Below are 25,060 nucleotides of genomic sequence, written 5' to 3'. Positions count from 1 at the left end.
GAACTGTTCTTCTGCCCAACAGCTGACACCCATTCACAGGACTTTTGCTCACTTGCAGTGTTGACTCCTTCCCTGAGAAGCTATTTCCCCTCTTTGATAACACTGTCCTCCCGTGCTCCTTGGGGTCACATCCGGGCCTCCAGAGGGCTGGTCATGTCGGTGCATGTGGCTCCTGGGACCAGGCATGTCCCTAATCCTCTTCCTCTGACCATCTCTCCAGCTCCCAGCTGTATTTCTTTGTGGGGGATGGGGGGTGGGGCTGGGGGCAGCAACCATATGTTGGTGTTGGTATGGACCAGGGTCTACTACTTCATGGGGTTGAGCCTTAACTCCTGAATTATCTCTCCAGCTCCCAGCTGTATTTCTATGGATACAAGCACTGTTTTCTTCTGGTTTTTGGTTCCCTGAACCCAGCAGGAGTAATCCTTGCAAACCCACCAGTGCTTAGAGCCAGTAGTATGAACACCCACTGACCCCCACCCAAAGAAAGTGGTGCTCCTTAATGCTGCTCCCACAGCCCTTCCCTGACCCATGACTTCCGAACCAACTCCAAATCCCAGCTCCTCCACCCCCTGCCTCTATTCCCCAAGCCAATGCCACAGGAAGCCAGACGGAGACATGTTTCACAAGAAACTGATCTTTACTCAACAAAGTTCTACACAAGTGGACCCGCACGCCACATGGGCGCCAATCCCCAGCACAGCACGGTCACATGTGGACAGAGCCTGGAGCCCGCGGGAAAGGGGGAGGGGAGAGCTGCCCATGTCAGGGTCGGCAGCCCTGAGCAGGGGAGAAAGTGGAGAAGCTGAAACTTCGTTGTGCAAAAATCAACCAAAAAATAAATTAAAAAATTAAATAGTTTCCTAAAAAAAAAAAAAAAGAAACAAAAGGAAGAAAGAAGGAAAAATAGATAGCCAAACTCCAACCAGGCTCTCCTCCCCTTCCCTGATGACAGCTGGGGGATCCCACCCCAAATCCTGGGTGGGGGTGTTCCCAATTTAACCCAGCCACATGCCCAGGCCAGGCCCCAGCAGTGGGTGCTCCAGGGAACTGGAATTACCAGCAAATTAAACGGTCTTTAAAAGAAAAAAAGAAAAACTTTTTTTCTTCGTTATTTTTTTCCCCTATTTTTTTCTTTTTTTTTTTCTTTTTCTTTTTTTTTTTTTTTAAACAAATGGCTTCCAGAGACCTGCTGGAGTTCCACTGGGGGAGGGGCCCTGCTGGGTGAATGGAATGTGCAGCGAGTACCCTGGGCTTTGAGGCAGGCCTCATCCTGGCTGCGAGAAGAACTGGGGCCCGTGGGCACAAGGCCCGGTGCCCCAGGATACCAGGATCCAGCAAAACCTCTCCAATCCCCCAAAGCCCTCCCCCCCGCAAATTAAGAAAGCAGAAGAGGGGCAGGAAATCAAAATTAAAAAAGAAAGAAAAAGAACAATAAAGGCATCGCAGGGCCCATTTTCAGGTTCCAGGCCAATTGAGAAGCCCTGTCCCTAAGCGGGCCCCCACCAATCTAGAAAGTTCCCTGGTGTCACTGGCCCATGGCGGGGTGTCTGGGCCCAGCCAGGAGCCCCTCCTCTCCCCCCGGCCATCATGGCCGGCCCTCAGCCCTCGTGTTCTGGAAGCGCATAGAAAGCGTCTGCTCATGCGCCTGCACGGACAGAGAGCCACAGCTCTCGGGGACCAAAGTCTCCGCAGTCCTGGCCGCTGGAGCGCAGCGGGGAAGAAGGGGCGCTCTTTGCCCCCCCAGCAGCTGATGGTCCCCACGCTTCCAGCCGGGGCAGAGGGGAGCACACGGGCAGCAGGCTGCCCAGCTGGCAGGGAGTGTGCGGAGCAGGCCCGATGCGTGTGTGTGCTGGCTGGAGGCCCGAGACGGCCAGCCGCTTCCTCCCGACCCCCAACCCACCCAGCCCTCCCCACTCACCGCCCATTCCGGCGAAACAGCAGAAGCTTCTTAAACTCTAGGTTGCAGATTACAAAGGCCTTACGGGCTAACTCAGGGGGTTCACTAATTCTACTGTCTCCATGCAGTCGGGAAAATAGGGGGGCAGCTAGCCCAGCCTGGCTGATGGCTGCGCCCACACATGCGTGTGGCCACGTGTGTACATGTGAGTGTACGTGTCTACAAGGACCCCCCCTCCCCGCCTGCTGGCCCCGCGCCTCACCCTCAGCCGGTTCCCCTCGGCCTGTCAATGCGTCCCTCCCACTTAGCTGGGCCCACCCTCCCGATGGGGTGCCCGAGGTGACCCCGATGACAGCCCGGGGCCCTGGCCAGGAAGTCCCACCCCCCTCCCTTTTGTCGGATGAGCGTGGAGGCCCCTCCACCTACCCGCCAGCACCGGCCAGGCGAGGCAGGGAGACGGCTGGGGAGCGCATCTGGATGTGGGGCCCTCTCCTCCCTAACCCCCCTTGACCAGGGCACGGCGACTTCTGAACGCAGCGTGCTCCCTAGAGACCCCTCCGACGACGACGCAGACAGAAACCTGTGGGGAGGGTGTGGAGGAAGGTCAGGGCCCTGGCGGCGCCCCCTGGCCCCCCGCGGCCGCCCCACTGGGCCCCCCTTACCTGGTAGTCCCCCCGCTAGCCTGTCTAGACCCCATAGAACGCGGCCAGTCTCTCCTTGAGCAGCGGTGGGAACTGCTCTGAGAACTGCTGCCAATTCTCCTCCCCGACCTGGTCTTTGAAGCCATGGAGAATCTGGGGGTGGGGAATGGACGGAGCTCTGAGCATGAGGTGCCCCCCAACCCCCCGCAGGCCCCGCCCCCAGGAGGGCCAGGGACACCTCACCTTATAAAACATGTCCCGAAGATCATCCTTCGGGCTCACCCAGGAGGCGACCGCGTCACAGAAGAAAATAAAATCCTGCGGGGCCGAGGAGGGGTGAGGGGCCACCCTGGGCCCGGCGCCTGCCACCACCCCCGCCCCCAGCTGCACACCCCTCACCTGCACGACGCCCCCCGGGTTGACGCCGATCATCATGCAGATGCCCCGGAAGGCCGAGTCCTTCTCCTCGTTGTCCCGGATGTTCCTGAGCGAGGTGCACCTGCAGGGAGGGACGGGACCTCAGCCTGCAGGGTTCCAGGCGTCCCCGCCCACCGCACCACTGCAGCCCAGACAGGCGACAGGCACGTACCAGGGTCGGATGAACTGCTGCAGCATCGGGGCCACCTCCTGGGGGCACACGTAGCCCAGGCGGCCGATGGTGATGGCTGGAATGGCAGAGGAACTCGTCAGGCGACCTGAAAGCCCGAGCGGCCCCGGGACGGTACGTGGCGGGGCCTCTGCTCGAGGCACCAGCCCCGCCCCGGAAGCCCAGGGGAAGCGCTCCTGCAGGCCACCTGGGCCCGGGCTGGGGTCTGGGCACCTCGGTCATCCCTGTGTCTGTCCAGGCCAGCAGCTCCCCCCGGATCCCCTGCGATAGGTTACCTGGCCCCCTCACCTGTGTTTTCAAGAAGCGTCTTGGGTGTGTTGGGTCGGTTTATGATTTCCACCAGGTTGTTGAGGACCATCTGCACGTACGGCTGCATCTCTGCCCCTGGGGGACCGGCCAGTCAGAGCCACACCTGACAGATGGACACCCTCCACAAACCTGATGCTTCCCTGGAATCCTGGTGCGGCTCTGAGTGGGATCTCAGCCTCGGCCCCAGCCTGGGATCATCCCAGTGGCTGATTAAGGGAATGGCCCAATCTGAACAGGCCGCTCAGCGCACCTCTCTGGAGGAGCCAATCACAGCTGTTCTCCCACTGCACCTCTCTGGAGGAGCCAATCACAGCTGTTCTTCTCTCACTATACCTCTCTGGAGGAGCCAGTCACAGCTGTTCTCCCAGCCTGTGGGTGCTGCGGGCAGGGCACTCACCCATCTGCATGCAAATCTCTCCAATGGCCCAGGTGGCGTTGTTGCACACAGAGATGAATTCAGGGTTCAGGTTGGTGCCCAGGATGGGCATAAATTCAGCTGCGCGGGAGAGAAGGGTGCTGAGCAATGGGGCCCGCCAGGGCCCACTCCTTGGCAGGTGCCGGGAGGCCCCCTCAGACAGTACGAATACAACCGGGTGCGGTCACGGGAGTCCCTGGTCATGGGCTCATCACCGGGGGCCAGGACTGGGATCCCGGGAAGGTGGGGCGCCGTACCGATGCAGGGCTTCACATGGATGAAGCAAGCTTTGGTGAGGTCTCCCAGGAGCGCGAAGGAACTCTGCCGGACCTCAGGCATGGAGTCCTGGGGGTCAGAGGAGCGTTGGGGTAGCAGGCACCTCCCCCAAAACCAGAACTTAGGGTGGGGCAAGAGGGAAGCGCGCGAGGTTCCCTTGTTCAGGCACTGCCACGGAGCACGGGGATGGTACAAAGGGATGGGATGGCGTCAGGGAACAGTGCGTGGGCAGTGACGTTCAAGCCTGGCACCGCCACCCCAAAGGCCTCCTGGCCCTGTGCTCAGGGATCACTCCTGGAGGTGCCTGAGAGACTGTATGAGGGGCTGGGGACCACACTGGGGTCAGCCGCGTTCAAGGCAAGCGCCCTCCCTGCTGTATATCACTCCGCCCCTACTGCAACCCATTCTGACAGTCCAGGGGGCAGAAGAGAAGGCGCAGGCTGGGGTGGCAGCCTTGAGATTCCATGGGGGTTACGGGGCGGGAAGTCGCCTCACCCACCTGCATGCACTGGAACAACAGCGTCATGATGTTGCTGCGGGCCACCAGCTGCTCCACATGGCCACCCAGGCCCTCGGCCAGGCCGCTAAGCAGGTCCAGCGCCACGATCATGAAATCCTTATCGGGGGCTTCATACTGCTCCGGGTGCTGGGTGTACATCTGGCCACAAAGGGGTGGGTGAGGGGGACCCAGCAGAGCCGGGGCACAAGGGAGGGTCAGGAAAGGGTGGGTGGAACCTGACGAGAGGCATCAGGCCAGCAGGTAGAGGGCAGGGCCTGGCACGAGGGCTAGGTCCAAGCTCTAGGGGCTCACCATGGCTTGGGCCAGCGTCTTTTGCACCAGGGTGACGCAGCGCTGGTAGACAGGCTCGCAGTAGGGCAGGAAGCCGCTCTGCAGGGCGGTGGCCACGGAGGACAAGCACTGTGACAGCAGGACAGAAACTGTGAGCTGTGCGCCAGGGTGGGGGGCTCAGGCCCCGGGAGCAGGCCTGGGCACCCCATACCTCCAGCAGAGGGAAGAGATCCTTGTCCTCATCCTTGAGCTCGTTCCACTTCTGGATCAGCGGCGGCATCAGCTTCTGGATGTATTCCTGCAGGGGGACAGGATGTTGGGGTCCCTGCTGTCCTGAGCCGGTCCCTTCGGGGCTCCTCTCAAAGGCTCCAGGAGGTGGGGGGTGGCCTGTGAGGCCCCGCATTCCACTCTCTGGGCATGCCCAAGGAACCCCTGGCCTCAAAGGAATGAGCACCGACCCAGCCCCAGCTCTCACTGGCTGGTTGAGGTGGTGGCCCACGGAGTCAGCCAGGGTGCCGATGGCGTCGTAGAGGATGAGCAGGTTCTTGTGCTGGTACTTGCCGAAGGCGAAGACCAGGGTGTCCAGGATGTAGCTGAGGTAGGGCACCAGCTCCGTGCATGCTTCCTCCTCCAGGGTGGCAAAAGCACTGCAGGGCAAGGTGGTGCTCAGCGGACTGCCTTCTGGCAGGGGCAGGCGAGGCAGGGCTGAGCGGACGCCCTCAGATCAGCCAGTACGAATACGAGAGGAATCAGCGCGAGGTCAGCCTCACACAGTGTCATCACTTCAGGAGGGTCAGGGATGGGGGGAGCCGGGGGGGTGCGGACAGGGCTGGGGTGCGGTCACCTGCAGGCTGCCTCCTGTACCCTCTTATTGCCGTCCAGGATGCGCTTGAGCAACTCGGTCATGAGGGGCTTGAGGTGCATGTCGGGGGGCTGGCTGACCACCCAGTGGGCGTAGCGGCTCAGCGTCCAGCAGGCAATGGAGCGGACCAGGGCCTTCTTGTCGGACAGGCACTGGATGAGGTGTGGGATCAGCTCGGGCAGGTAGGGGACCATGCCCTGCATGCAGCCTGTAGGGACAGAGTGGGGAGGACACACAGCCTGAGCCCGGCAGCTAGGGAAACTGAGGTCCAGGGACTGTGGGGACTAACAGGGCTGTGATGGAGGCCGGTTATGTTTCTGGCTCCACGGGCACTCACCCTCCGCAATAGCGCCCAGCACCAGGATGCCCGACTCCTTGACCACCCACTCGGGGTGGAAGAGCAGGCCCTTGAGCAGCGGAAGCAGGTGAGGCAGCAGCTCCTCCCGGAAGACGTTGGCCAGGACATCCAGGGCAGCCGCTGAGCACTTCCCTGGGGAGGAGGAGGAGGAGGGTAGGCTCAGAGGGGTGCCACTGCCCCATCCCCGCCACTCCCCGCCCCCCCCCGCCCTGGGCCAGGCCACACACTCAGGTTCCAGTCGGACAAAGCGTCATCATCATCGTCATCGTCCGCGTCCTCGGAGCCATCAGGGCGTTCAGCCTCGTGGGGCAGCGTGACCGTGCGGGATTTGTGGAAACGCGGTTTTATGTCTTGCTCACTGTCGGGGACCGCCTCGTCCTCCTCCACGTCGCCCTGGGAGGCCAGGCCCACCGTAAGCACCACCCGAACACACGTACCCATCCCCCACATGCCCGGGCCCAGCCCCTGCCCACCTTCAGCAGGATGATGTCGATCTCCGAGTACTTCATGCCATTCACCAGGATGGGGATCAGCCTGGGGGCCGAGAGGCAGAGGCATGAGCAGAGGAACAGAGGGTCGGGACGGAGCCTGGACAGAGCCTGGGTAAACCTGGCCTGTCTGGGGGATGGGGTGGGGGTGTGGAGGTGCTATTCTGTTCAACTATATGATGTGGCGGAAAAAGAAAATAAAGACCCAAGAAGCACCAAATACCAACCTCCTGGGCTAGAAAGAGGCTTAAAGGACCAGAGTTGGAGACTAGAGCGATAGCATAGTGGGTAGGGTATTTGCTTTGTACGCAGCCGACCCAGGTTCAATTCCCAGCATCCCATATGGTCCCCCAAGCACCGCCAGGAGAAATTCCTGAGTGCATGAGCCAGGAGTAACCCCTATGCATTGCCGGGTGTGACCCAAAAAGCAAACAAAGGAAAAAAAGAGGGGGGGGCAGACCTTACACTCCCCATTCAGTAAACTGGGGTTCCAACCCTAGGCACCGTATAATCCCCAAAGCCCCAAGATAGGATTGAGTCGCCCCTGGGCATCACCAGCAGTGCCCCAATAATGGAAGACAGTGAACAACAACACTCTTCCGAGAACAAAGCTGACACAGAAGGCAGTCTGAGACCCCCCAGACCCCTTTCACATCCTCAGGGCACCGAGATCCAGCCGTATCTGGAGCTGTCATTAACATTTCCCTATTTCCCCCTCCAACTTCCGGGTTTGGGACATAGTTTGGGCTGTCCTCTCAGAGCTTGGTAAGAGAAGCAGCTACCCGGATGGGGCGGGGCAGGGAAGTTGTGCAGGCGGGACCGGCACTCACTGGACCAAGTGGGAGGCCAGGACCTCTTTGCAGATGGGCTGTTCAGCCAGCGTCAGCCAGAACTCACAGGCCTCCAGCGCCACATTCTCATCGTGGTCCTGGGTCCTCTGCAACATGTACTGCAGTGGGAGAGAGACGCTGAGGTCCAGCTGGTGGCAGGGGGTGGGACCCCACCCACCTGGCCCCCAGCCGCACCTGGATGATGCTGTGCATGTGGGGAATGAGCCGGTCGATGCGGACCTCCAGCAGCATCACCAGCGCCCGGCACACATTCTTGCGCACCTCGGGGTCGTCATCCACGGCCAGGGCGAACAGGTGCTGCGGGGAGGATGGGGTGAGCGGCCACAGGAGGCCTCGGGGGCCCTCGGTGCACCCAGTTCCCTGGGGGGATCCCGCAGCCCACCTCGATGAAGGTGTCAATGTTGTCCATCAGCGCCTGGGCCCGGTCCATGATGAACTGGTTCACACAAGCGATGGCGTGGGACCTGGGGGAGGGCAGCGGACAAGACATAGGGCTGGGGGCTCTCCCCGAGCAGCCCCGCTGCCCCCTGCTCCCCTCTGTAGCCCTGGGAGCTGTGCACCCACCGGATCTTGGGGCTGCAGTGTTTGAAGAACTGCAGGAACTTGGGGATCATGATGTTGAGGGGCCGGTTGAGGGCATCGCTGTCCAGGAGCTCGGACGAGTCCTCGCAGATCTTCTGCAGGGCGCCGAAGGCTCCCTGGGGGAGAGGGAGGGCAGGAGTGGGTGGCTGGCACGGTGCCCCTGGGCCTCTCCCCTCGCTCCCACTGGCCTCCACCCATTCCCACCTCGCACGTGTTGTAGTCCTCGGAGTTGAGCAGGTTACAGAGCTGGGGCAGTAGCTCTGGCCACATCTGCAGCTCCCCCTTGGAGGCGATGGTGGTGATGAGGATACCTACGGCGGCCAGGGAGGGAACACGGCCTCAGACTGGGCGGGCGCCCCAAGCACACACGGTGACCAAGGCAGCCCTCCAGAGCCCAGGACAAGCTACTCCCCAGCAGACAGGCCAGGGGAGGCCTGGGGTGGTCTCTAGAGGATTCTTATTTTTTTTTTGGTGGGGAGGTGTGGGTCACACCTAGTGGTGCTCTGATCTCCTGGTAGGTTCAGGGGACCCTATGGGGTGCCGGGGATTGAACCCACTGTACTGTCTCTTTGGCCCCTCTAGGGGGCTTTCATGCCTCCTCTCTGGTGTTGGGGCCACATCCAGCAGTGCTCAAGCTACAGGAGCCCCAACCCTAGCACTGAGCTTAGCATGACCCTGAAACAAGCCAGCAAGCAAGCCGCTGGCAAGGAAAGACAAGCACCAGTGTTTCTGGGGAGCAAAGCACCTGAGGGGAAGGACACCTCGCTGAACACCCTGCTAACCCTCAGTGTCGGCAGTCAGGAGGGCTGGGTCGGATCATCCCTGTCCCCCGAGGCCACCCAGCCAGAGCCCAGCCAGGACCCAGCATCCCTTGGCATACGTGTGTACCACCCGCCAGAGCCAGCAGGGCAGTTTCTCGAATGTGGGGCTGGGGGCCTGCCCTGACCATCGTAGTGCCTCAGTTTCCCCACTGAGGCTCAGCCCTCACCGATGGTGGCACGGATAAGGGAGGATGCGTCCCCAATGTTGTTGAGACACTCCTGCTTGATGAAGTCAGCCACAGGCGGCGGGAAGCTCTGGTAATGCGCCTTCACGTTGTTCTTGAGGATGAGGCCGCTGAGGGAGCGCGTGGGCTCATCTGGGGGGAGGGGGGCACTCAGGAGGGGCCCGGGAGAGTGCGGGGGCCAGCCGGCCTGAGGGGAACCCAGAGCATACCTTCTGACTTGAGTCGGGTCAGCACGAAGATCAGGTAATTGTTGAAGTCTGGAAACTGGTTCAGTTGTTTGAGTTTCTGCCAGGTCGTTAAGGCATTAAGGGATTTGGGTGGGGGGGCGTCCCCCCCACAGCCCGCATCTACCCCCAACCTAAGAGCAAGCGAGGATCAGCAACCCCCTGCCTTCCAACCACCACAACCTGAAAGAGGGAACGTGCTGGGGATGAAGTCCTAAATATAATCTCTTAATGGCTTTCAGTTTGGGGGTGCCTGAACCTCAAACCTTCGAGTGACAAGCACAGTGGAGATGCCCCGAGTAACACCCCCCAGTCCCTTAACTCAGGTGGAGAGTTCAATCCCCTCCCCAAAAGAAAGAAACCTAAATCGCGTTAGATCTACTTAACCCAACCCCCAAACCCTTCTGATGTCTGGCGGGAGAAGACCCCAATTCTAATCCCTCATCCTGCACTGCCGATCGGGCCCCAAGGGGCCTTCTCTGGCCGTCAGGGCCGCTAGTGGAAGCCGGCTGGTAGGATGCGTCCTGGACGATGCGCTGCGTGGCCGTGTTGGGCGACTGCGAGTCTTTGAGAAGCTGCAGGACCTGCTGCAGGCCCTGCTCGTCCGGCTGCCAGTCCATAGTGCAAGGCGAGCTGCGAGGGGGTGGGAGCCCGGGTCAGCGCTGGGCCCGGGGGGAAGGGAGGGGTCTCCTCATGAGCCGCAGGTTGAGCCTCCCTGGGGCCCAGCACGCTCCGGGCGGCCAGGCGAGGTGGCAGGACCACGCCTGCACCCAAGCGGGGTCTGGGCCGGCCGTGCCAGCCCGGGCGGCGCAGTCCCGGGATCGAACGCCGGCGCGGGCGGGTTGGGGGGCTGTGGAAGCGCGCACCGGAGGCGGCGGTGGCGGGGCCGAGCCGCCGCCCCGAGGTTTCGGTTTCCCGTGCAGCGGCTAGAGCTGAAGGCCCGGGCACCTCCGCATTCAAGAGGGCTTTCCCCAGACCACCCAGGCGCTGGGCCGCGCCACCGGAAGCTCCACCTAGTCCTCAAGCCCAGCCTCCGCGCTCGGCCACCTCCCCGCCGCCTCCTGCCTTGCGCCGGCCCAGGTGCGGGGTCCCCGGGCGCGCCCGGGCGCTCCCGACCGTCCCTCTCGCCCCCAACACCTCCACGCCCAGGCCCGGGCCACACACCCGTCCCCTCCCGCCCTAGCCGGAAGCCTTTGGGGAGACTCCCTTCCGTCAGGCCCGAAGCAACCCCCAACCCCAAAGGGCCTCTCCAAGGCCCTCCGCGCAAGGCCCTGCTCGCTTTCCCTTTCGCCCCCTCCCCCAAGTGGCCCTAAGTCGCGCTGGCGCGGATCGCCCCAAGCTCTCCCCAGTCAAGTTCGAGCGAGCCCCAGTGCGCATGGCACCTCCGGCCGGAAAGCCCCGCCGAGTCCCATCTCTGCAGTTTCGCCGCCCCCCACGAGGTATTGTGGCCGACCACCGCCCGGAGCATAGCCCCCAACGGAACCCGGCGACTCCCCGAAGTCGGACCCAGCACAGCCGTCTAGACCGGAGTCGGCCACCCCACCCGCCCAGGGAGCAGCCCCCCGAACTTTTCACTGCGGCCTCCCCCAACCGGAGCCCTCCGAGCCCCGCCAAAACAACCGCCACACACCCGGGCTCCCGGAGGCGTCCCCCCGTCCGGCCCAGAGCAATCCCAGGCGCTTCCTCCACCCTCCACCCTCCAGCACGACCCCAGCCGCCCCACTGGCCCGATTCTCGCCGCTCCGGGACCTGGCCCCATCCGAGGCCCCACCCCCTCGAGGCCGGCTCGGCTTTCCCCCTCCCCCGCCCCGGCCGGTTCTCGATGCTTTGGCAAATCGGGCCCAACTGGGTTCTCGGCCTTTCCCGGTCAGGCGCGGCCCCGACGTCCCCAGGCCGCGCGCGGCGTAGACCCGTAGCTCCGTGCGGGTCGACCCGAGCCGGTCTGGCTCTGAGAAGGCCCACTTACCCGGCCCGGGGCGGCGGCAGCAGCGCCAGGCGATGCGGCTTCTCCAGAGACTCGCGCGGAAGGAGGGAGCCAGGAAAGGAATTAAAAAAAAAAAAAAGAAAAAAAAGAAAAAAAAAGAAAAGAGAGGAAACGCGGCCGGGGATGAACTGCGGCGGCTTCCGTACGCCGTTCAAACTGGCTCAGCCCAGCCAATCGGAAGGCGCGGCCGCCGCACGTGGCCCGGCGACTGGAAGACCCTAGCCCCGCCAAGCTTGAGTCACGTGATCTAAGAGTTGGCGGCTCCTCTGGGCACCTCTGGCCCCCGGGTCCTCCCGGCATCTCGTTTCCTCCGCGTCTCCCCGTCGGCCTGACAGCCGCTCTAGCCAGAGCCGCGAGTTTGCGACACGTGGTGACTTTTGGCATGTGCTTGAACCGGGATCGACCGGCCACGACCAAGTGCTTCCGATCGCCCCCTCCTCGAGTAATTGAACAGTTTTTCCCTCCCCCTCCCGCCTCCTGTCTCAGAGCATGCTTGGGATTGAGTACAGAACGTGCCCGCCTGGAGAGAGCAGAGGGGGCTGAGCGTGGGGTGGACTTGATCCCCTGGAGACAAAGGGAGGAGCGCCCGATGGGCTAAGCTTCTGCGAAAGCCTCCACTCATTTTTTGGGGTTTATTTTCCAATCTTATCTTGGCAATTTTGACTGGGCATGTGTGGGGCGGGGTTAGGGTGGGAGGAAGCTCACAAATATATAGCTTTAAAACGAACGAATAAAATGAACGCGGAGTTAAAGGCCTAATCCCATTCTCTACCGGGTTGAAGTGGAACAGCCCAGGAAATCTGGGTATGCGTGCCCAGGGTCCGGAAGGAAGCTCTCCGTGATAACTGTGCCATTGGAGTATTAGCTACAGCCTCTTTCCGTTCCCGGTGGAGCAGAGCAGAACAGGGAGGCGCGGGGGACACTGGGAAGGCGGGCGGGGAGGCGGGGGCGTGTTACCTCTTGCCACTCTGAGCTTGCTTTCCCACGTGCCAACGGCTACTAGAGTAGTTTGCTGGGTTAGAGATAACTGAGTTAATCCGATCCTGCCCATTCTATATTGTTCCTTGAAAACGTGGGTTGTTTTTTTTAATTACCTCTCGAAGCCCAAGGTCTTTTTTTCACTGTAACCAGCCCCTCCCTAAAACAGTATTTACTGAATCAACCAGTCCTTATTCCAGAGGAAAATCCAGCCCTGACCCTTAACAGTACTTTACAGAGTCTGGAGAAATGAACTCTGCGTTCATTTCTACCCTGACTTCTAAATGGGGGAGCCGATTTCTCAGCCCACTGTCTACGTCAGTCTCGGCGCCCTTCATGCCTTAATAGCAGACCCCTTAGGCCTCCTGCAGAGCACTGTGGCCTCGCAAGTCTGAAAAGAGTCAGATGGCGCCCAATTCCACTCCGAAGATACGGGTAGAGTACCTGAAAGAGCAATAGCGAGCTCCACCCCAGCGGACAAGCAGAAACCCCGCTAGAGATCCACGTGGGGGGCGGCGCGGGAAAAGCCTCTTCCTACGCATGTGCGGTGCCTTGGGAACTACAAGTCCCATCATACCCTTTGCGCGCGTATTGTCGTGCTTCGGGGCCCTTTCGAGGTTCCTCTAGTGTTGTGAGCTGTGGGGCGGGGGAGGGGAGGAAGAGGGGAGGAGATTGTAATGCTTAAAGACCCCTAGCCGAGCGTGTAGATCTCAAGGAAGGAGTGAAATTTAGGGGCTGGACCTGAGCTGGAAGTCTCAGCAGAAGGTACTACCTGTAGTGTTTTGAGTCACACCATATGGGATGCACCCTTCCCACTGTACTACCTGTCCTACCCTGTGGAATGTGGGGGGGAGGGGCGTTTTTACTCAGGATAAGGGCCGGGGAGATGCCCGGGAAACTCCCCTACTAGGTCAGGTTTCAAACCTCCCTGCACTAGCCTTGAGAGGGAGCTGCCTGCTCCGAGGCTTATGGTAGTCCTCTTCCCAGGGGCTGAATTTGAGTGATGGGTCCTGCAGGGCTCTCCCTGGGTCCCTCGTTCGTGGAACACCTACTGGTGTCTCGGCGTTTCCAGCTGTCATTCTCCCGACAGTCTCGTGCATGGCCAACCAACTGCCTTCTATGCTCCACGCGCATGGAAGCCCAGGAAGCTGATGCACAAGCCTCAGTGGGAGATGAGAAGCACTTTTCGGTTGGCCTCAAAGGGCCCCTCATTAGAGTGTAAGGGTGGGAGGAAGGAGGTTGGGGACCCTGAGCATTGCCCTCTTTCCAGCTTGTGTATTCACCCGGCTGACAGGGTAGAACATCCAGCAAGGCTAGGTGACTTACCCAGGGGCACACAGTGAATGCGCACCAAGGTCGTTGGCAGGCCAAACTGCTTTGGAGTACCCAGCCCCTTCAGACTTTGCCCAGGTGCGAGAGGAGTGCTCTGGGTTCAGAAGCCTCTGCCTCCTGCCACTCCCGACCACAGGCAGGGTGACCCACATCTTCTTCAGCTGCTTTTTGGAGAAATCCAGTGGAGTGGTGGTAGCCTGCTGCTGGGCAGGAAGGGTGGGGCACTGGCTTCCCATGTCCCCTCCTGCTCCTCGTACCCCAAGGCAAAAGTGACACCTGCATGCTCCCCCATTCCCCTAAGTCTGTGGGAGACCTCTGAGCCCAAACAGGAAAGCAGCCAACCCGCTAAAGGCAAAGTTTCTCCTAAAACCCTCATGGGGTTAGGGTCTCACCTGGTCCTTGGGCAGGCCAGCCCCCACTGCCCCTCTCCTTGGAAGATTTAAATCTAGTCACCTCCTGAGCTGGAGCAATAGCACAGCGGGTAGGGCGTTTGCCATGCACACGTCCGACCCGGGTTTGATTCCCAGCATCCCATATGGTCCCCTGAGCACCGCCAGGGGTGGTTCCTGAGTGCAGAGCCTGGAGTAACCCCTGTGCATCGTTGGGTGTGACCCAAAAAGAAAAAAAATCTAGTCACCTCCTGGATCTGGCTGTCCCAATCCCCCATTCAGCTGTTTCCCCTAGAGTGGCCCATCATGGTAGCTGTCTTCTCTCTCAACTGTCACAGAGCTGGCAGCTCCAGACATCCCACCCCTAACCCTGGAAGGCGGGATCTGGCCCAGTCTGAGAGGCCAGGCTGGTCCCACCTAGGCCTCCCGAAGCCTGGGGGTGGGTTCTCCACATTCCTGGGTGGAGAGGCCCTGAGGTGGGCTGGGGTGCTGGGGGCCACGCCAGGATGTGCAGTGAGGCCAGGACACCATGGTGGAGCCCCTGCAGGCCCAGCCCCAGCCAAACAGTACCCACAGCCCAGCCCCTCCCATGTGACCCCCATGGAGTTCAGGATCCCTATCCCCCTTATTTATTTCACACCCACCACAAAGACACAAGTGGGTCCAGACACAGGGGCCCAGTAAGATTGGCACCCTGGTACCCCATACATTCCTCCTGAGCACAGCTCAGTGTGGTCCCCAAGCCCACCTCACCCCAAAGAACGCATGCGATTTCTTCTCAATTCCAATCCCCTTGAAAAGCTGCTTCTCACTGAAGAGAAGGTTCCAGGAGCCGAGAGGAAGGCCCAGTGCACCCTGGGTGTGGCCCCAAACCCAACCTAATCAACAAAGTTCTGTGATGGGGAGGTAATTTAGGGTTGGAGGCACCCTGAGTGCAATTCCCAGCACCCGGTGCCCTACCCCCAGAATAACATTCCAGCCCCCCACTACAGCACTCCGCTTGACGCCCCCTGTGCAGGCATCCTCAGTGGCCTGGTGTGGGCACTCTCTTGCCACACCCTAACTTTGCCTGTAACAGGGTATCTGCCCTGCTCCCCACTCCCCTCCTGTCCTGCATCTCACCCACCCAGGAGGGCTTCGTCTTCGCTGTCTCTTGCCACCAGGCTGTCCTTCCCCGGTCCCTCCAGCTCTGTGTGTGTGGGGGCGAGGGGAGCAGTGACAGGTGGCCAGGCGGGTGCAAGCCACAGGCCACTAAGAAGCACACCAGACACGCGCTCCGTGCCAGCACTAAGTCAGGTCTTTACTTCCCAGAAGTGATGGCCGGGGGGCGGGGGAGAGGAGGACAGAGGCGAGAGCGGGGGGGGGCGGGAAGGCAGGGGGGCAGTGAACCACTGCTCTCTGAGTCTCAGGAGGCAAGTGCTCAGGTACAAAAGAGTCCCGGAGAGTGGGCCGCGGCCACGGGCGCCGCCGGGCTGCTGCGTGAACAGTCCTCGGGGAAGGCCAGCGCCGCCGCGGTCAATACTTATGTACAGCGCAGAGTCCGGCCACAGGCAGCGGGGGCTCATTTCACCAGGGGCCGCGTCTTATCGTCGTCGCCGCACTGGTGGGCTTTGTACTTTTTCACCTCCGCCATGTACTTCGCCCAGGCGTCGCCTTTACTTGTTAATACCTGGGGGGAGCGAAAGGGAGGGGAGGGGAGGGGGCGGGAGGACACAGCGAGAAGGTGGAGAAGAGGCCAGAAGACCCGATTAGGGCGGTGCCAACGCCCCCCAGCGCAGGCCCAGTGGCGGGCAGGGGGCTTGGGGGGAGGCCACGGACATGCCCAGCTGGCTCACCTCATCCTCCGTCTTCTGCTTCTTGGCTACTATTCCCGTCTTGAGGGCTAGTTTGTTCCCGCCTCTGCGCCTGCCCACCTGGGTGAAGGGACAGAAGACTGCAAGGGTTACCGGCGCCGGCCCGCAGGCGGCAGAGGCCCGCTAGACCTTCCTAGCCCGGCCCGGTGGCCCGTCCCGACGCGGCGCCCAGCTCCGCCGGCCGGCCGACCTGCGCAGCAATCAGAGAGGAGCACAGGACTCAGCACCCACACCCAGGGGAGGTGCCGGCTCCATCCTGGACGCCCGCTCCGGTGCCCGCAACACACCCCGTCAGGGCTTGACCAGCCCTGTGGATGCCCCGCGCCCAAGGTGAAGCCTAAAGACACCCCTTTCCAGGAAGAGCAGGTAAGCAGTAGGAGAGGCCCGAGCCCCTTGTCCTTGTTGGGGCACAGCGGGCCAGACGCGGGGTGCGGGCAAGCAAGTACCCTTGGCCACCAACGGACAAGCACCCGAGTGCCGCACCCGCCTCTGGGGCTTCCTCCCTGCCATCCACTGCCTGAGGAGCTCCTAAGGTGTGCACACTCAGAGTCCCACTCATCCTGGTGTCCACCCCTCCCACGAGGCCTTCACTACCCCAGTGAGGCCAACCTCCCTCCATTCATAACCTGCAGAAACCTGAGTGTTACTCTCAAGTCAGTTTCTTCTTCTCCGCCTGCATCTCGGGCGGGATCCCCGAGACCACTCCACAACCCTCTCAGGATTCCTGCAGCTCAGAGCTGTTTCTGGGTTTAGCACGGAATCCTTCAACCTCAAGCCAGCAACGTTTCAAACCTGGCCCTTTCTGGAGACCACAGCTAGAGTACAGCGGGGAGGGCCTTTGCCTTGCATGCTGCCCTCCCTGGTTCCATACGGGACGTACGGTGCCCCCAGCACTGCCAGGGGTAATTCCTGAGTGCAGAGCCAGGAGTAAGCCCTGAGCATAGCTGGCTGTGACCCCAAACGTCAAAACAAAAACAAAACTGGCCCTTTCGAGGCGGGGAGGAGGGCATGGCTGCCCCGTTGGGGCGGAGCTGAGTGCGACCCTAACCAGAGTCCCTACTGCCCCTCCCCCAGTTCTGACAACCAACGATGGTCTCCAGGCTTGGCCAAAGTGGCGGGAGGTTGTGGAGGGAGAATCGTTCCCAAATGCCAACCAGAATGCAGCCCTTCCCAACGTCTGAACGGCCGCCGTCGCTGAGCCCGCGTCTCCGGGGAGGGCAAGGATGCAACTCGGGACAAAGGCGTCCGGGAAAGCCGCAGGTTTTCCTGGCAAGTGCCCCCTGGGCAGCCCCAATACCCGGTGCAATTCCCAGCACTGGGGCGAAGGAGACACAGAGAGATCAAGCGCTTTCGCTGGGGCCACTCAGCCGGCGGAGTGGGTCTCTGGAGCCGCACCACGCGACCCCTAGCTTGAAACCCGGCCCTCCCACCCCCGGCTTCTGCTCGGGGAAGGGGTAGAAAGTTCAGGCACAACCCAAAGCGGAACCCTGGCAATTCTGGGGCTCCAGCCCCCGAGCGCTGGCGCCGAGACAATTTCCCAGTCCGCGAGAACAGGCTGTCGGGGGGGGGGGGGGGAGGGGCGGCGGACTCTCCCCCCGCCTCCGCCCCCGGATCGCTCTCGGGTCCGTCGGGATTCCGCCTCCTCCACGGGAGACCCGGCCGGCCCCCGCTCGTCCAGCTCCGAGGGGCCCCGGCCCCCCGCTCTCGGGCCCTCGTTCCCCTCGTCCAGGCCGGTCCTGGCGCCCGCCCCCACCCCCGCGGCTCCTTACGAAGCTGAGCGTCGGACCCGGGCCGCCCTTCCTCTTCGGATCCCCGGGGCCCGCGGCGCCGCCGGCCGGTTGGTCGGGTCGCGGCGGGCCCGGGGGCGGCTCCTCCTGCCGCTGCCGCTGCTCCTCCTCCATCTTCCGCTTGAACAGCTCCAGGAAGCTGCCGTCGTTGGCGAACAAGTTCACGCCGCCCGACACTGGGCTCGAACCCGCTTCGTCGTCCCCGCTCTCAGGAGACGTCCCCGGCCCCGACTCGGCCCACCGGCCCCCGCCGCCGCCGCCCGCGGGGCCCGGCGCCTCCCGGCCCGGAGGCTCCGCCCGTCTCCCTCGGGCAGCCATTTTGTCGCCAGGTGCCGCGCAAAGGACTCCGGGAAGGCCGCTCCGGCCCCGCGCTCCGCGCCCGACTCGCCGGGTCCCAGGCAATGCATGCTGGGAATCGCGCTACCGCCCCCCCCCCACACTCGCGCGGCGGAGGCGGGGCCAGATGGGCGGGGAGAGGGCGGGGTCGGCGCCGCTGTCCTTCCCCCGCGTAGTTTTTCGGAAACTGCTAGCTTTGGGCTGGCGCCGCGCGGACCGTGTCTCCCAGAGAATGAGGCCGCCGTCTAGATCCGAGGCAGGAGCTGGCTCCCCGGAAGGAGGGAGGATCCCGCTTGGGACGGGAGGAATATTAGATTTCCAGGGCTCCAATTGTCTTCTGTCTCGAGGGATCATTTTCTTCTGAGGCTGTGTGTTTAGCTTTGAGACCGCGGAACTAGGTCCCCAACTAGATCTAGAGGGTGTATCTACGTTTGGACACCACCCCCCACTCCCCGAGTGGAAAGGGAGGTATTTCTGGGTTTGGGTGTCTGTCTCTGTGATGGTCTTTGGCACACAACTGGCTCCACCGTACGAGCGCCCCGGAGCTAGGGCTCCTATCTTATAAAGATGATTGACTGGAGTGGTCCGATGAAGTTGAGGGGCATTTCTAGGCTGGAGCCTGCATCTAAAGGTAAGAGAAAGTATCCGCTAGCGGTATAGGACCCGGGGTGTATTTTTGCACCGGGGAGAAATTCAAACAGAAAATTGGTCGAACTGGAGTCTTCCCTTCAACAGCGAACAATATGCAAGAAGGTGATAGGGAAGAGTTCCTGCTTCTATAGTCAAGAGTACACTTTGCAGGGGTGATCCCTGCACAGGGGCTCAGGCTATACTGGCCGACGATCTGCGGACCTTACCCACAGCCGGAATCGTTTTACCACCCAATCGCAGCCCTGGGGACCTATATCCAGTGAACTCATCAACTGGTTGGTCACCGATTCGCTTCGAGACATCGATGGCTCAAAAGCATATAATAGTAGAGACGGACATGGGGAGATGCTGGAACCCAGTCTGGCGAACTGGAAAGAAATGACCACAAAATGTTGAGCCTATGTAATCAGGGCTGCAAGAACCTCGCGCGTAACTTCACCGTTTGGCTGGTTGCTAAGGAGAGGTCCGCGGCTACGGAGCGTGAGTTTGATTGGTTAAAGTCAGAAAATCTGTAGCCAGTAAGAGGAGAGCTACTGGATGCAGGGTCCAATCAGTGAAGGGGAGTATCTGGGGCCATACCAATGTGTTGACTAGCAGGAGGAGTCCATGAAGGACCACAGGCAAGAGGCCGAAAGGGTGGCCCTTGAAAGGAGAGAACATGGGAACTTTGGCTTCTATTATCATTCAGAAGCCAGGCCAAAAGGACGTGGATGCCGGCTTCTGGCCTGAACGAGGATGAGGGAGGGAGCGCCCTCCTGCAGGGGCGCTGAATGGTGCGCTCCTCCGGGTCACGTGAGCCGGTTCCAAGATGGCGGCGGGGGTGGCCGGGTGGGGGGTTGAGGCGGAGGAGTTCGAGGATGCGCCTGATGTGGAGCCACTGGAGCCCACGCTCAGCAACATCATCGAGCAGCGCAGCCTCAAGTGGATCTTCGTCGGGGGCAAGGGTGGCGTTGGCAAGACCACCTGCAGGTGAGGAGGCTGCGGTGGGAGCCCGGATGGGCGGGTGGGATGTACCACTTGATGAGGGGGAGACCAGGGACCGTCGTTTCCCACTCCGTGGCGGGTCTGAAATCCGGGCTGGGGTCTTCAAAGGGTGACCTCTCCGGAAGTTACCCGGGACAGATGGACGGTCCCTCCTTAGGGCCGGTCCGGCACCCCCTAAGTTAGACCATGCTGGTGGGATTCCAGGGACAAACCACACCGTGAACCCAGCGCTTGGGGGGGAAGCCGGGGCGGGGATGAGAGGGCAGGGAGATGACCCGAGCAGCTGGACCAGACGGGGCTGAGGACAGGGTTAGGAGCACCGAGGTCTGGTCTAGACCCGGATGAACCCTGCTCTTTTATGCCCTGCGTGGGGTTGGGGTTGGAAGAATGCTTGTATCGCCTGTGCCAGGGAGCTGGAGAAGGGGAGAGACTCACCTGCCCCGTTGGACTGAACCACCCTGAGTTTAGCCGGGAGATCTCTTAGCTTAGCCTAGAGTGAGAGTCCGGCATGGAAGCTCAGTGGGCTGCACAGCTGGCCTGTGGTTCTCTCTGCCCAAAGAAGGAGGAAGCTCACAACTGCATGAACTGTCAGGCTGGCCAGCTGGAGGGACCCAGGTGCCTTTGCGGGACTGAGGCTTTGCCCTCCCCATTATCCACTTCCCTCCGCCCATCCTGGTGTGAGACTTGGCCTCCCCCTAGCAAACCCCCGGAAGCAAATCTTGACTCCTCCCTCCCCAGCTGCAGCCTGGCCGTCCAGCTGTCCAAAGGGCGGGAGAGCGTGCTCATCATCTCCACGGACCCCGCCCACAACATCTCCGATGCCTTTGACCAGAAGTTCTCCAAAGTGCCCACCAAGGTCAAAGGTTACGACAACCTCTTCGCCATGGTGAGTAGCACGCGGCAGGCTCCACGTTCTCGCAATAGCTGCTTCTTCCGGTTCCTGCGAACACCCCCGCCCATCCCCCTGCAGGCGCCTTGCACCGCTGCCACCCCTCCAGCGGTGTCCCCTACCCGAACTGCCTGAGGGCATAGGAACTTGGAATGTTGGCGGAGCAGGAAGTGGGTGAGAGACCCGGACTGAGTGAGTGAAAGGGCAACATCATGGTAATCAGGGAGAGCCTGCTGCCAACCTACTGTTGCCCTCAGCGTGCTTTTAATGGCAAGTTTAATGAGAAATGATCCAGGTTTAGCAAGGCAATATCAAGTTTCCTATTTCTTTAACTCCCCTCCCCTGCAGATGTCAGAGGGCACAGACCCACGCCTGGCCGCGCTGCCCCCACATGTGCTTGCACACAAGAATGGAGGGCAGCGCGCCTTCGGTGGCCGCTCACCCCTCTGTGCTCACCGGGATTGGATACTGTAATCTCGGTGGTCATGGGGATTGGATGCTTTGGTCGAGGTGCTCACTGGTCAGAGGATGCGTTAGTCACGGTGCCCATGGATGAGTGGACGCTGTAATTGTGGTATTCACTGGCGATTGGCGACTTTAGTTCCAGTGTTCACTGGTAATTGGACGCTTTAATTTTTTTTAACTGCTTTAATTGCGGTGCTCACCGACGATTGGCTGCTGTACAGTCCTTCACCAGTTACAGTGCTCACCGGGGATCAGATGTTTTCCTCACAGTGCTGACACACCCCTGGCTCCATCCAGGATCACCCGTAACAGAGCTGCCCAGGGTCCTGCCCAGAACGTAGGGCAGCACCAGGGATTGAATCCACAGCCTCACGCTTACAAGGCTTTTGTTCCTCCAGGTCTGCAAATTCACTGTTTTTTTTTTCTTTTTGGGTCACACCCAGTGATGCTCAGGGGTTCCTCCTGGCTCTGTACTCAGGAATTACTCCTGGCGGTGCTCGGGGAACCATATGGGATGATGGGAATCAAACCCGGGTCGACTGCATGCCAGGCAAATGCCCTACCCTCTATGCTTTCGCTCCAGCCCCGCAAATTCACTTTTTGCGAGTTCCCTGGCTGCCAGGCCAAGACTGGGTTGTTAAGTCAGGAGTGGTGTGAAGAGACAAGCGGATGGAACTGGGGTGGGTGCAGAATGTTTGGGGGCCCCTCCTGGCCCTGCTGGGTCCAATCACTTCCAGGTGGCCGGGCGGATGGAACCCAGTGCTTCTGCATTGCATCCTCGGCAGCTCCTGTGCTCATTTCCTGTCCTCTCGTGTAAAATTCCGTGACCACTCTGGGGTTCAGGCCAACTCCTTGGGCCAGCAGGAGGACCCATCCCCACTCCACGTGGCACCCCGCACTCCCCTCTCGCCCCCAGGAGATAGACCCTAGTCTGGGCGTGGCCGAGCTGCCTGACGAGTTCTTCGAGGAGGACAGCATGCTGAGCATGGGCAAGAAGATGATGCAGGAGGCCATGAGCGCCTTCCCCGGCATCGACGAGGCCATGAGCTACGCCGAGGTCATGAGGTCTGGCCTTGGGCCGGGCGGGGTGGATGAAGGGCCGGGGCAGGGGCGGGCGGGCGCCCCCGCAGCCCTGACGCCCATCTCCTCCCCGCAGGCTGGTGAAGGGCATGAACTTCTCCGTGGTGGTGTTTGACACGGCGCCCACGGGCCACACCCTGCGGCTGCTCAACTTCCCCACCATCGTGGAGCGGGGCCTGGGCCGCCTCATGCAGATCAAGAACCAGATCAGCCCTTTCATCTCACAGGCAGGCAGTGGGGAGGCGGGCAGAGGGGCACCCCTGGGCCCACCGCAGCCTGTGACCCCGCTTCCCAGTTTGTGTGTATGTGGGGGGGCTCGCAGGGCCTGAGGACTAGCCCCCTTGTGACCCCTAAGGGGGTTCGGAACGGGAAGCTTGTGTTCTGGAACTAGGCCACCCAATGTGGTTCGGGACTTGGAACTTCGGGACCCCAAGCAAGCCCCTGGGCTTCCCTGGGCCTCCCCTTCCTCGTCAATCAGAACCCGTGAGTGCCTCCATGACCTGTGAGTAGCGGGCCAACCCAGTGCTCTGCATTTCTGTAGGTACCCCCTTCTTCGCTTATAGGGGCCCCCTCAAGGACCGTGGGTCTGGAGCACCTTCTCCTCTCTAGACACTGCCCCCGCACATCCCTGCTCTTAGCACAGGGCCACTCAGGTTTGGCCTACAAGTGTAGGAATCAAGAGACGGGATCCCAATGTAGGTGGCTGTAGGTGGCTGCAGGTGGCCTCGAATCAGGCCCTCGCCCCAGGGCACCCTACACTTTACAGGGCAGAGCAGAGATGTGAGGGCCGGAGCAATAGGACAGCAGGGAGGGCGCTGGATTTGCACATGGACAACCTGGGTTCGGTCCCCAGCACCCCATAGAGCCCCTAAGCTTCGCCAGGAGGATTCCTGAGTGCAGAGCCAGGAGTCAGCCCCAGTACTGCCGGGGTGTCAGCCTCAGCTCAGCTTGTCAGCCACCAGCCTGCCGTGTGAGGGACTCGGCAGATCCCCTCCAGGGGGGTTCTGGGCCGCCATGAACCTCCCATGTTCCTCTGCAGATGTGTAACATGCTGGGCCTTGGGGACATGAATGCCGACCAACTCGCCTCCAAGCTGGAGGAGACGCTACCCGTGATCCGCTCTGTCAGTGAGCAGTTCAAGGACCCTGTGAGTTTCCGGGGGGCGTGGGGGGCAGCAGAGGGGGGACCCCCTGGTCAGGACCCGCCCTCAGCACCCAGGGGGCCTCCCCGCTCCCCGCACCCCTGTAGGAGCAGACCACGTTCATCTGCGTCTGCATTGCCGAGTTCCTCTCACTGTACGAGACGGAGCGGCTGATCCAGGAGCTGGCCAAGTGCAGGATCGACACGCACAACATCATCGTCAACCAGCTCGTCTTCCCCGACCCTGACAAGCCCTGCAAGATGTGCGAGGCCCGCCACAAAATCCAGGCCAAGTACCTGGACCAGGTGCGTCCTGGGTCCTGTGCCCGGTAAGGGGGAGGCTGGCCCCATCAGGGCCACTGGCCCACATACAGTTGGAAATCTTGAGTGTAAATTACTTGGGCCACAGATACACACACACACACACACACACTGGATTTGGGAGCAACTCTCTGTGGTTCTTGGGGAACTAACTCTGTGATGTTCATGGCAGGACTTGAACCCAGCCCTTGTACCCCCGCCCCAAATCCAGGGAACTCTCGGCAGCCTCCCAGGTGCTGAGACTGGAGGGTGCTCAGGTCTCTTTGCCCATGAGTTTGCCTCCACTGTGGGAATCAAGAGACGGGACCCCAGAAAGACAGCCCCCCACCCCCAAGCCCCCACTGTAGGGAGAGAAACCCAGGAGGTAGGTGGGGTGCCTGCTTGCACACGGCCGATTCCAGTTTAGTCAAAGCACTGAGTAGGGCCCCCTGAGCCGCACCTGGAGCAGTCACAGCGCCGAAGCAGGCATCAGCCCTGAGCACGGGGCAGGGGGCACCAAGGCCAAACAGTAGCACTATGAGGGACTCGCAGTGCACACAAGGAGCTCGGTCCCAGGCCAACAGTGGTCCCTGAGCACCCCCTCAAGATTTTTATTTTTTGAGTTTGATCCCTGGCACCACACCGCCCTGTCATGAGTGATTTCTGAGCAACCCCCTTAAAAATTTTTATTTTTGGTGGGGGGAGGGTCATATCCAGCAGTACTCAGGGCTTAGTCCTGACTGCGCTCATGGATTGCTCCTGGCGAGCTGGTGCACCCTGCAGGATGCTGGGATCAAACCTAGGTTCAGCTGTGCGCAAGGCAAACACCCTCCCCACTGTTCTATAGCGCTGACCTCAGCACCTCCAAAATTTTGGGAAAAAAAATAAAAAAATAAAAAAGCCTTGTTCGCCTCACCTGTGGCCTGTCCAGTCCAGATCTGTGGTCAAGGGCCAGCTGTATTATATCCCTGATTACCCACCCCACCCTACCCTACCCCTGCAAATTCTAGCCGGGAATGGGGCCAGGCCTGGTGGGGTCCCCTGGCCTCACCATCGCTCCATCCCTGTCTCCCCGGCCTGTGCCCGCAGATGGAGGATCTTTACGAGGATTTCCACATCGTGAAGCTGCCGCTGCTCCCCCACGAGGTGCGGGGGGCCGACAAGGTCAACACCTTCTCTGCCCTCCTCCTGGAGCCCTACAAGCCCCCTAGTGCCCAGTAGCGCCGCCGCCGCCCCCCACCCTGTCCCAGGGCCGAGTTTGCACAAAGTCCCCCCTTCCTCCAGAGGAGAAGGGGAGTCACTTGGGGAGGCAAGAAGGGAGCTCCATTCCCCCCGGTGGGGGTGGGGACTGGAGCTGCCCCCCACCTCTCCCCGCCTCTTGTTCCTCAATAAAATGACATTGAACCACGATGCGTTTTGCCTTGGTCAGGGTGGGGGGTGGGGGCCAGTGCCTCCCGGTGCAGTTGTTGTGCACTGCTCAAAGCCGCCACCCACACCTGGCAGACTCACAGCCAACTCAGCACTGCTGCTGACTCAGCACTGCCATCGCATGGTTTAGGAAGGGGGTACCGGTTCTGGCTCTG

The 25,060-nt window shown here is 61.2% G+C and overlaps 3 protein-coding genes and 2 non-coding genes across 8 annotated transcripts; 1 reads left to right on the top strand and 4 right to left on the bottom strand.

The window, feature by feature from the left end:
• Window positions 1-1,124: 1,124 nt before the first annotated feature.
• Window positions 1,125-11,431, bottom strand: TNPO2 (transportin 2). Of its 3 annotated transcripts, none has more exons than XM_056119428.1 (25): window positions 11,276-11,431; window positions 9,831-9,942; window positions 9,295-9,370; window positions 9,068-9,217; window positions 8,284-8,390; window positions 8,062-8,195; window positions 7,880-7,961; window positions 7,672-7,794; window positions 7,477-7,595; window positions 6,632-6,692; window positions 6,386-6,551; window positions 6,138-6,290; window positions 5,783-6,008; window positions 5,414-5,585; window positions 5,150-5,236; window positions 4,960-5,067; window positions 4,648-4,806; window positions 4,130-4,217; window positions 3,855-3,953; window positions 3,437-3,532; window positions 3,131-3,236; window positions 2,941-3,040; window positions 2,785-2,859; window positions 2,563-2,694; window positions 1,125-2,480 (listed from the first exon to the last, which is right to left on the bottom strand). In XM_056119428.1, exons 2-24 carry the CDS (start codon window positions 9,927-9,929, stop codon window positions 2,587-2,589), a joined length of 2,694 nt encoding a protein of 897 aa, XP_055975403.1. In that variant the 5' UTR covers window positions 9,930-9,942; window positions 11,276-11,431; the 3' UTR covers window positions 1,125-2,480; window positions 2,563-2,586. The 3 variants fall into 3 exon arrangements, with proteins under 3 accessions (XP_055975403.1, XP_055975405.1, XP_055975404.1); XM_056119430.1 differs by having other exon boundaries at window positions 3,131-3,206; XM_056119429.1 differs by lacking the exon at window positions 11,276-11,431 and adding an exon at window positions 10,940-11,050.
• On the bottom strand, window positions 4,021-4,095 carry LOC130029050 (small nucleolar RNA ZL2). Its single transcript, XR_008793265.1, has one exon. It is a non-coding gene; the product is annotated as a small nucleolar RNA ZL2 (small nucleolar RNA).
• Window positions 5,658-5,727, bottom strand: LOC130029047 (small nucleolar RNA SNORD41). Its single transcript, XR_008793262.1, has one exon. It is a non-coding gene; the product is annotated as a small nucleolar RNA SNORD41 (small nucleolar RNA).
• Window positions 11,432-15,331: 3,900 nt separating the features above from the next.
• Window positions 15,332-18,034, bottom strand: TRIR (telomerase RNA component interacting RNase). 2 transcript variants are annotated; one of them, XM_056119472.1, is made up of 3 exons: window positions 17,615-18,027; window positions 15,828-15,905; window positions 15,332-15,661 (listed from the first exon to the last, which is right to left on the bottom strand). In XM_056119472.1, the coding sequence occupies exons 1-3, from the start codon at window positions 17,948-17,950 to the stop codon at window positions 15,554-15,556; spliced, it is 522 nt and encodes a 173-aa protein (XP_055975447.1). In that variant the 5' UTR covers window positions 17,951-18,027; the 3' UTR covers window positions 15,332-15,553. The 2 variants fall into 2 exon arrangements, with proteins under 2 accessions (XP_055975447.1, XP_055975448.1); XM_056119473.1 differs by lacking the exon at window positions 15,332-15,661 and having other exon boundaries at window positions 15,829-15,905; window positions 17,638-18,034.
• A 1,373-nt stretch (window positions 18,035-19,407) lies between these two features.
• GET3 (guided entry of tail-anchored proteins factor 3, ATPase) lies at window positions 19,408-24,789 on the top strand. The gene is made up of 7 exons (XM_056119427.1): window positions 19,408-19,588; window positions 20,342-20,489; window positions 21,874-22,022; window positions 22,114-22,264; window positions 23,077-23,184; window positions 23,286-23,483; window positions 24,567-24,789. Exons 1-7 carry the CDS (start codon window positions 19,428-19,430, stop codon window positions 24,696-24,698), a joined length of 1,047 nt encoding a protein of 348 aa, XP_055975402.1. The 5' UTR covers window positions 19,408-19,427; the 3' UTR covers window positions 24,699-24,789.
• Window positions 24,790-25,060: the final 271 nt, after the last annotated feature.

This window comes from Sorex fumeus, unplaced genomic scaffold (genome assembly GCF_029834395.1).
Source record: "Sorex fumeus unplaced genomic scaffold, SorFum_2.1 ptg000041l, whole genome shotgun sequence".
NCBI lineage: Eukaryota > Metazoa > Chordata > Mammalia > Eulipotyphla > Soricidae > Sorex > Sorex fumeus.
Note: the sequence above shows the minus strand (reverse complement) of the source record. Positions and strands in the feature narration are given on the sequence as shown.

Bases quoted from the DNA above. Each gene is read 5' to 3' on its own strand.
- TNPO2 (XM_056119428.1), bottom strand. From the start codon at position 9,929: ATGGACTGGCAGCCGGACGAGCAGGGCCTGCAGCAGGTCCTGCAGCTT. The intron at 7,795-7,879 runs GTGGGCTGCGGG...TCCTCCCCGCAG, and splicing joins ACATTGACACCTTCATCGAG to CACCTGTTCGCCCTGGCCGT. The intron at 6,009-6,137 runs GTGAGTGCCCGT...CTGTCCCTACAG, and splicing joins GCTGGGCGCTATTGCGGAGG to GCTGCATGCAGGGCATGGTC.
- TRIR (XM_056119472.1), bottom strand. From the start codon at position 17,950: ATGGCTGCCCGAGGGAGACGGGCGGAGCCTCCGGGCCGGGAGGCGCCG. The intron at 15,906-17,614 runs GTAAGGAGCCGC...CCCTTCACCCAG, and splicing joins CGGGTCCGACGCTCAGCTTC to GTGGGCAGGCGCAGAGGCGG. The intron at 15,662-15,827 runs GTGAGCCAGCTG...CGCTCCCCCCAG, and splicing joins AGCAGAAGACGGAGGATGAG to GTATTAACAAGTAAAGGCGA.
- GET3 (XM_056119427.1), top strand. From the start codon at position 19,428: ATGGCGGCGGGGGTGGCCGGGTGGGGGGTTGAGGCGGAGGAGTTCGAG. The intron at 22,023-22,113 runs GTCTGGCCTTGG...TCCTCCCCGCAG, and splicing joins AGCTACGCCGAGGTCATGAG to GCTGGTGAAGGGCATGAACT. The intron at 23,484-24,566 runs GTGCGTCCTGGG...CTGTGCCCGCAG, and splicing joins AGGCCAAGTACCTGGACCAG to ATGGAGGATCTTTACGAGGA.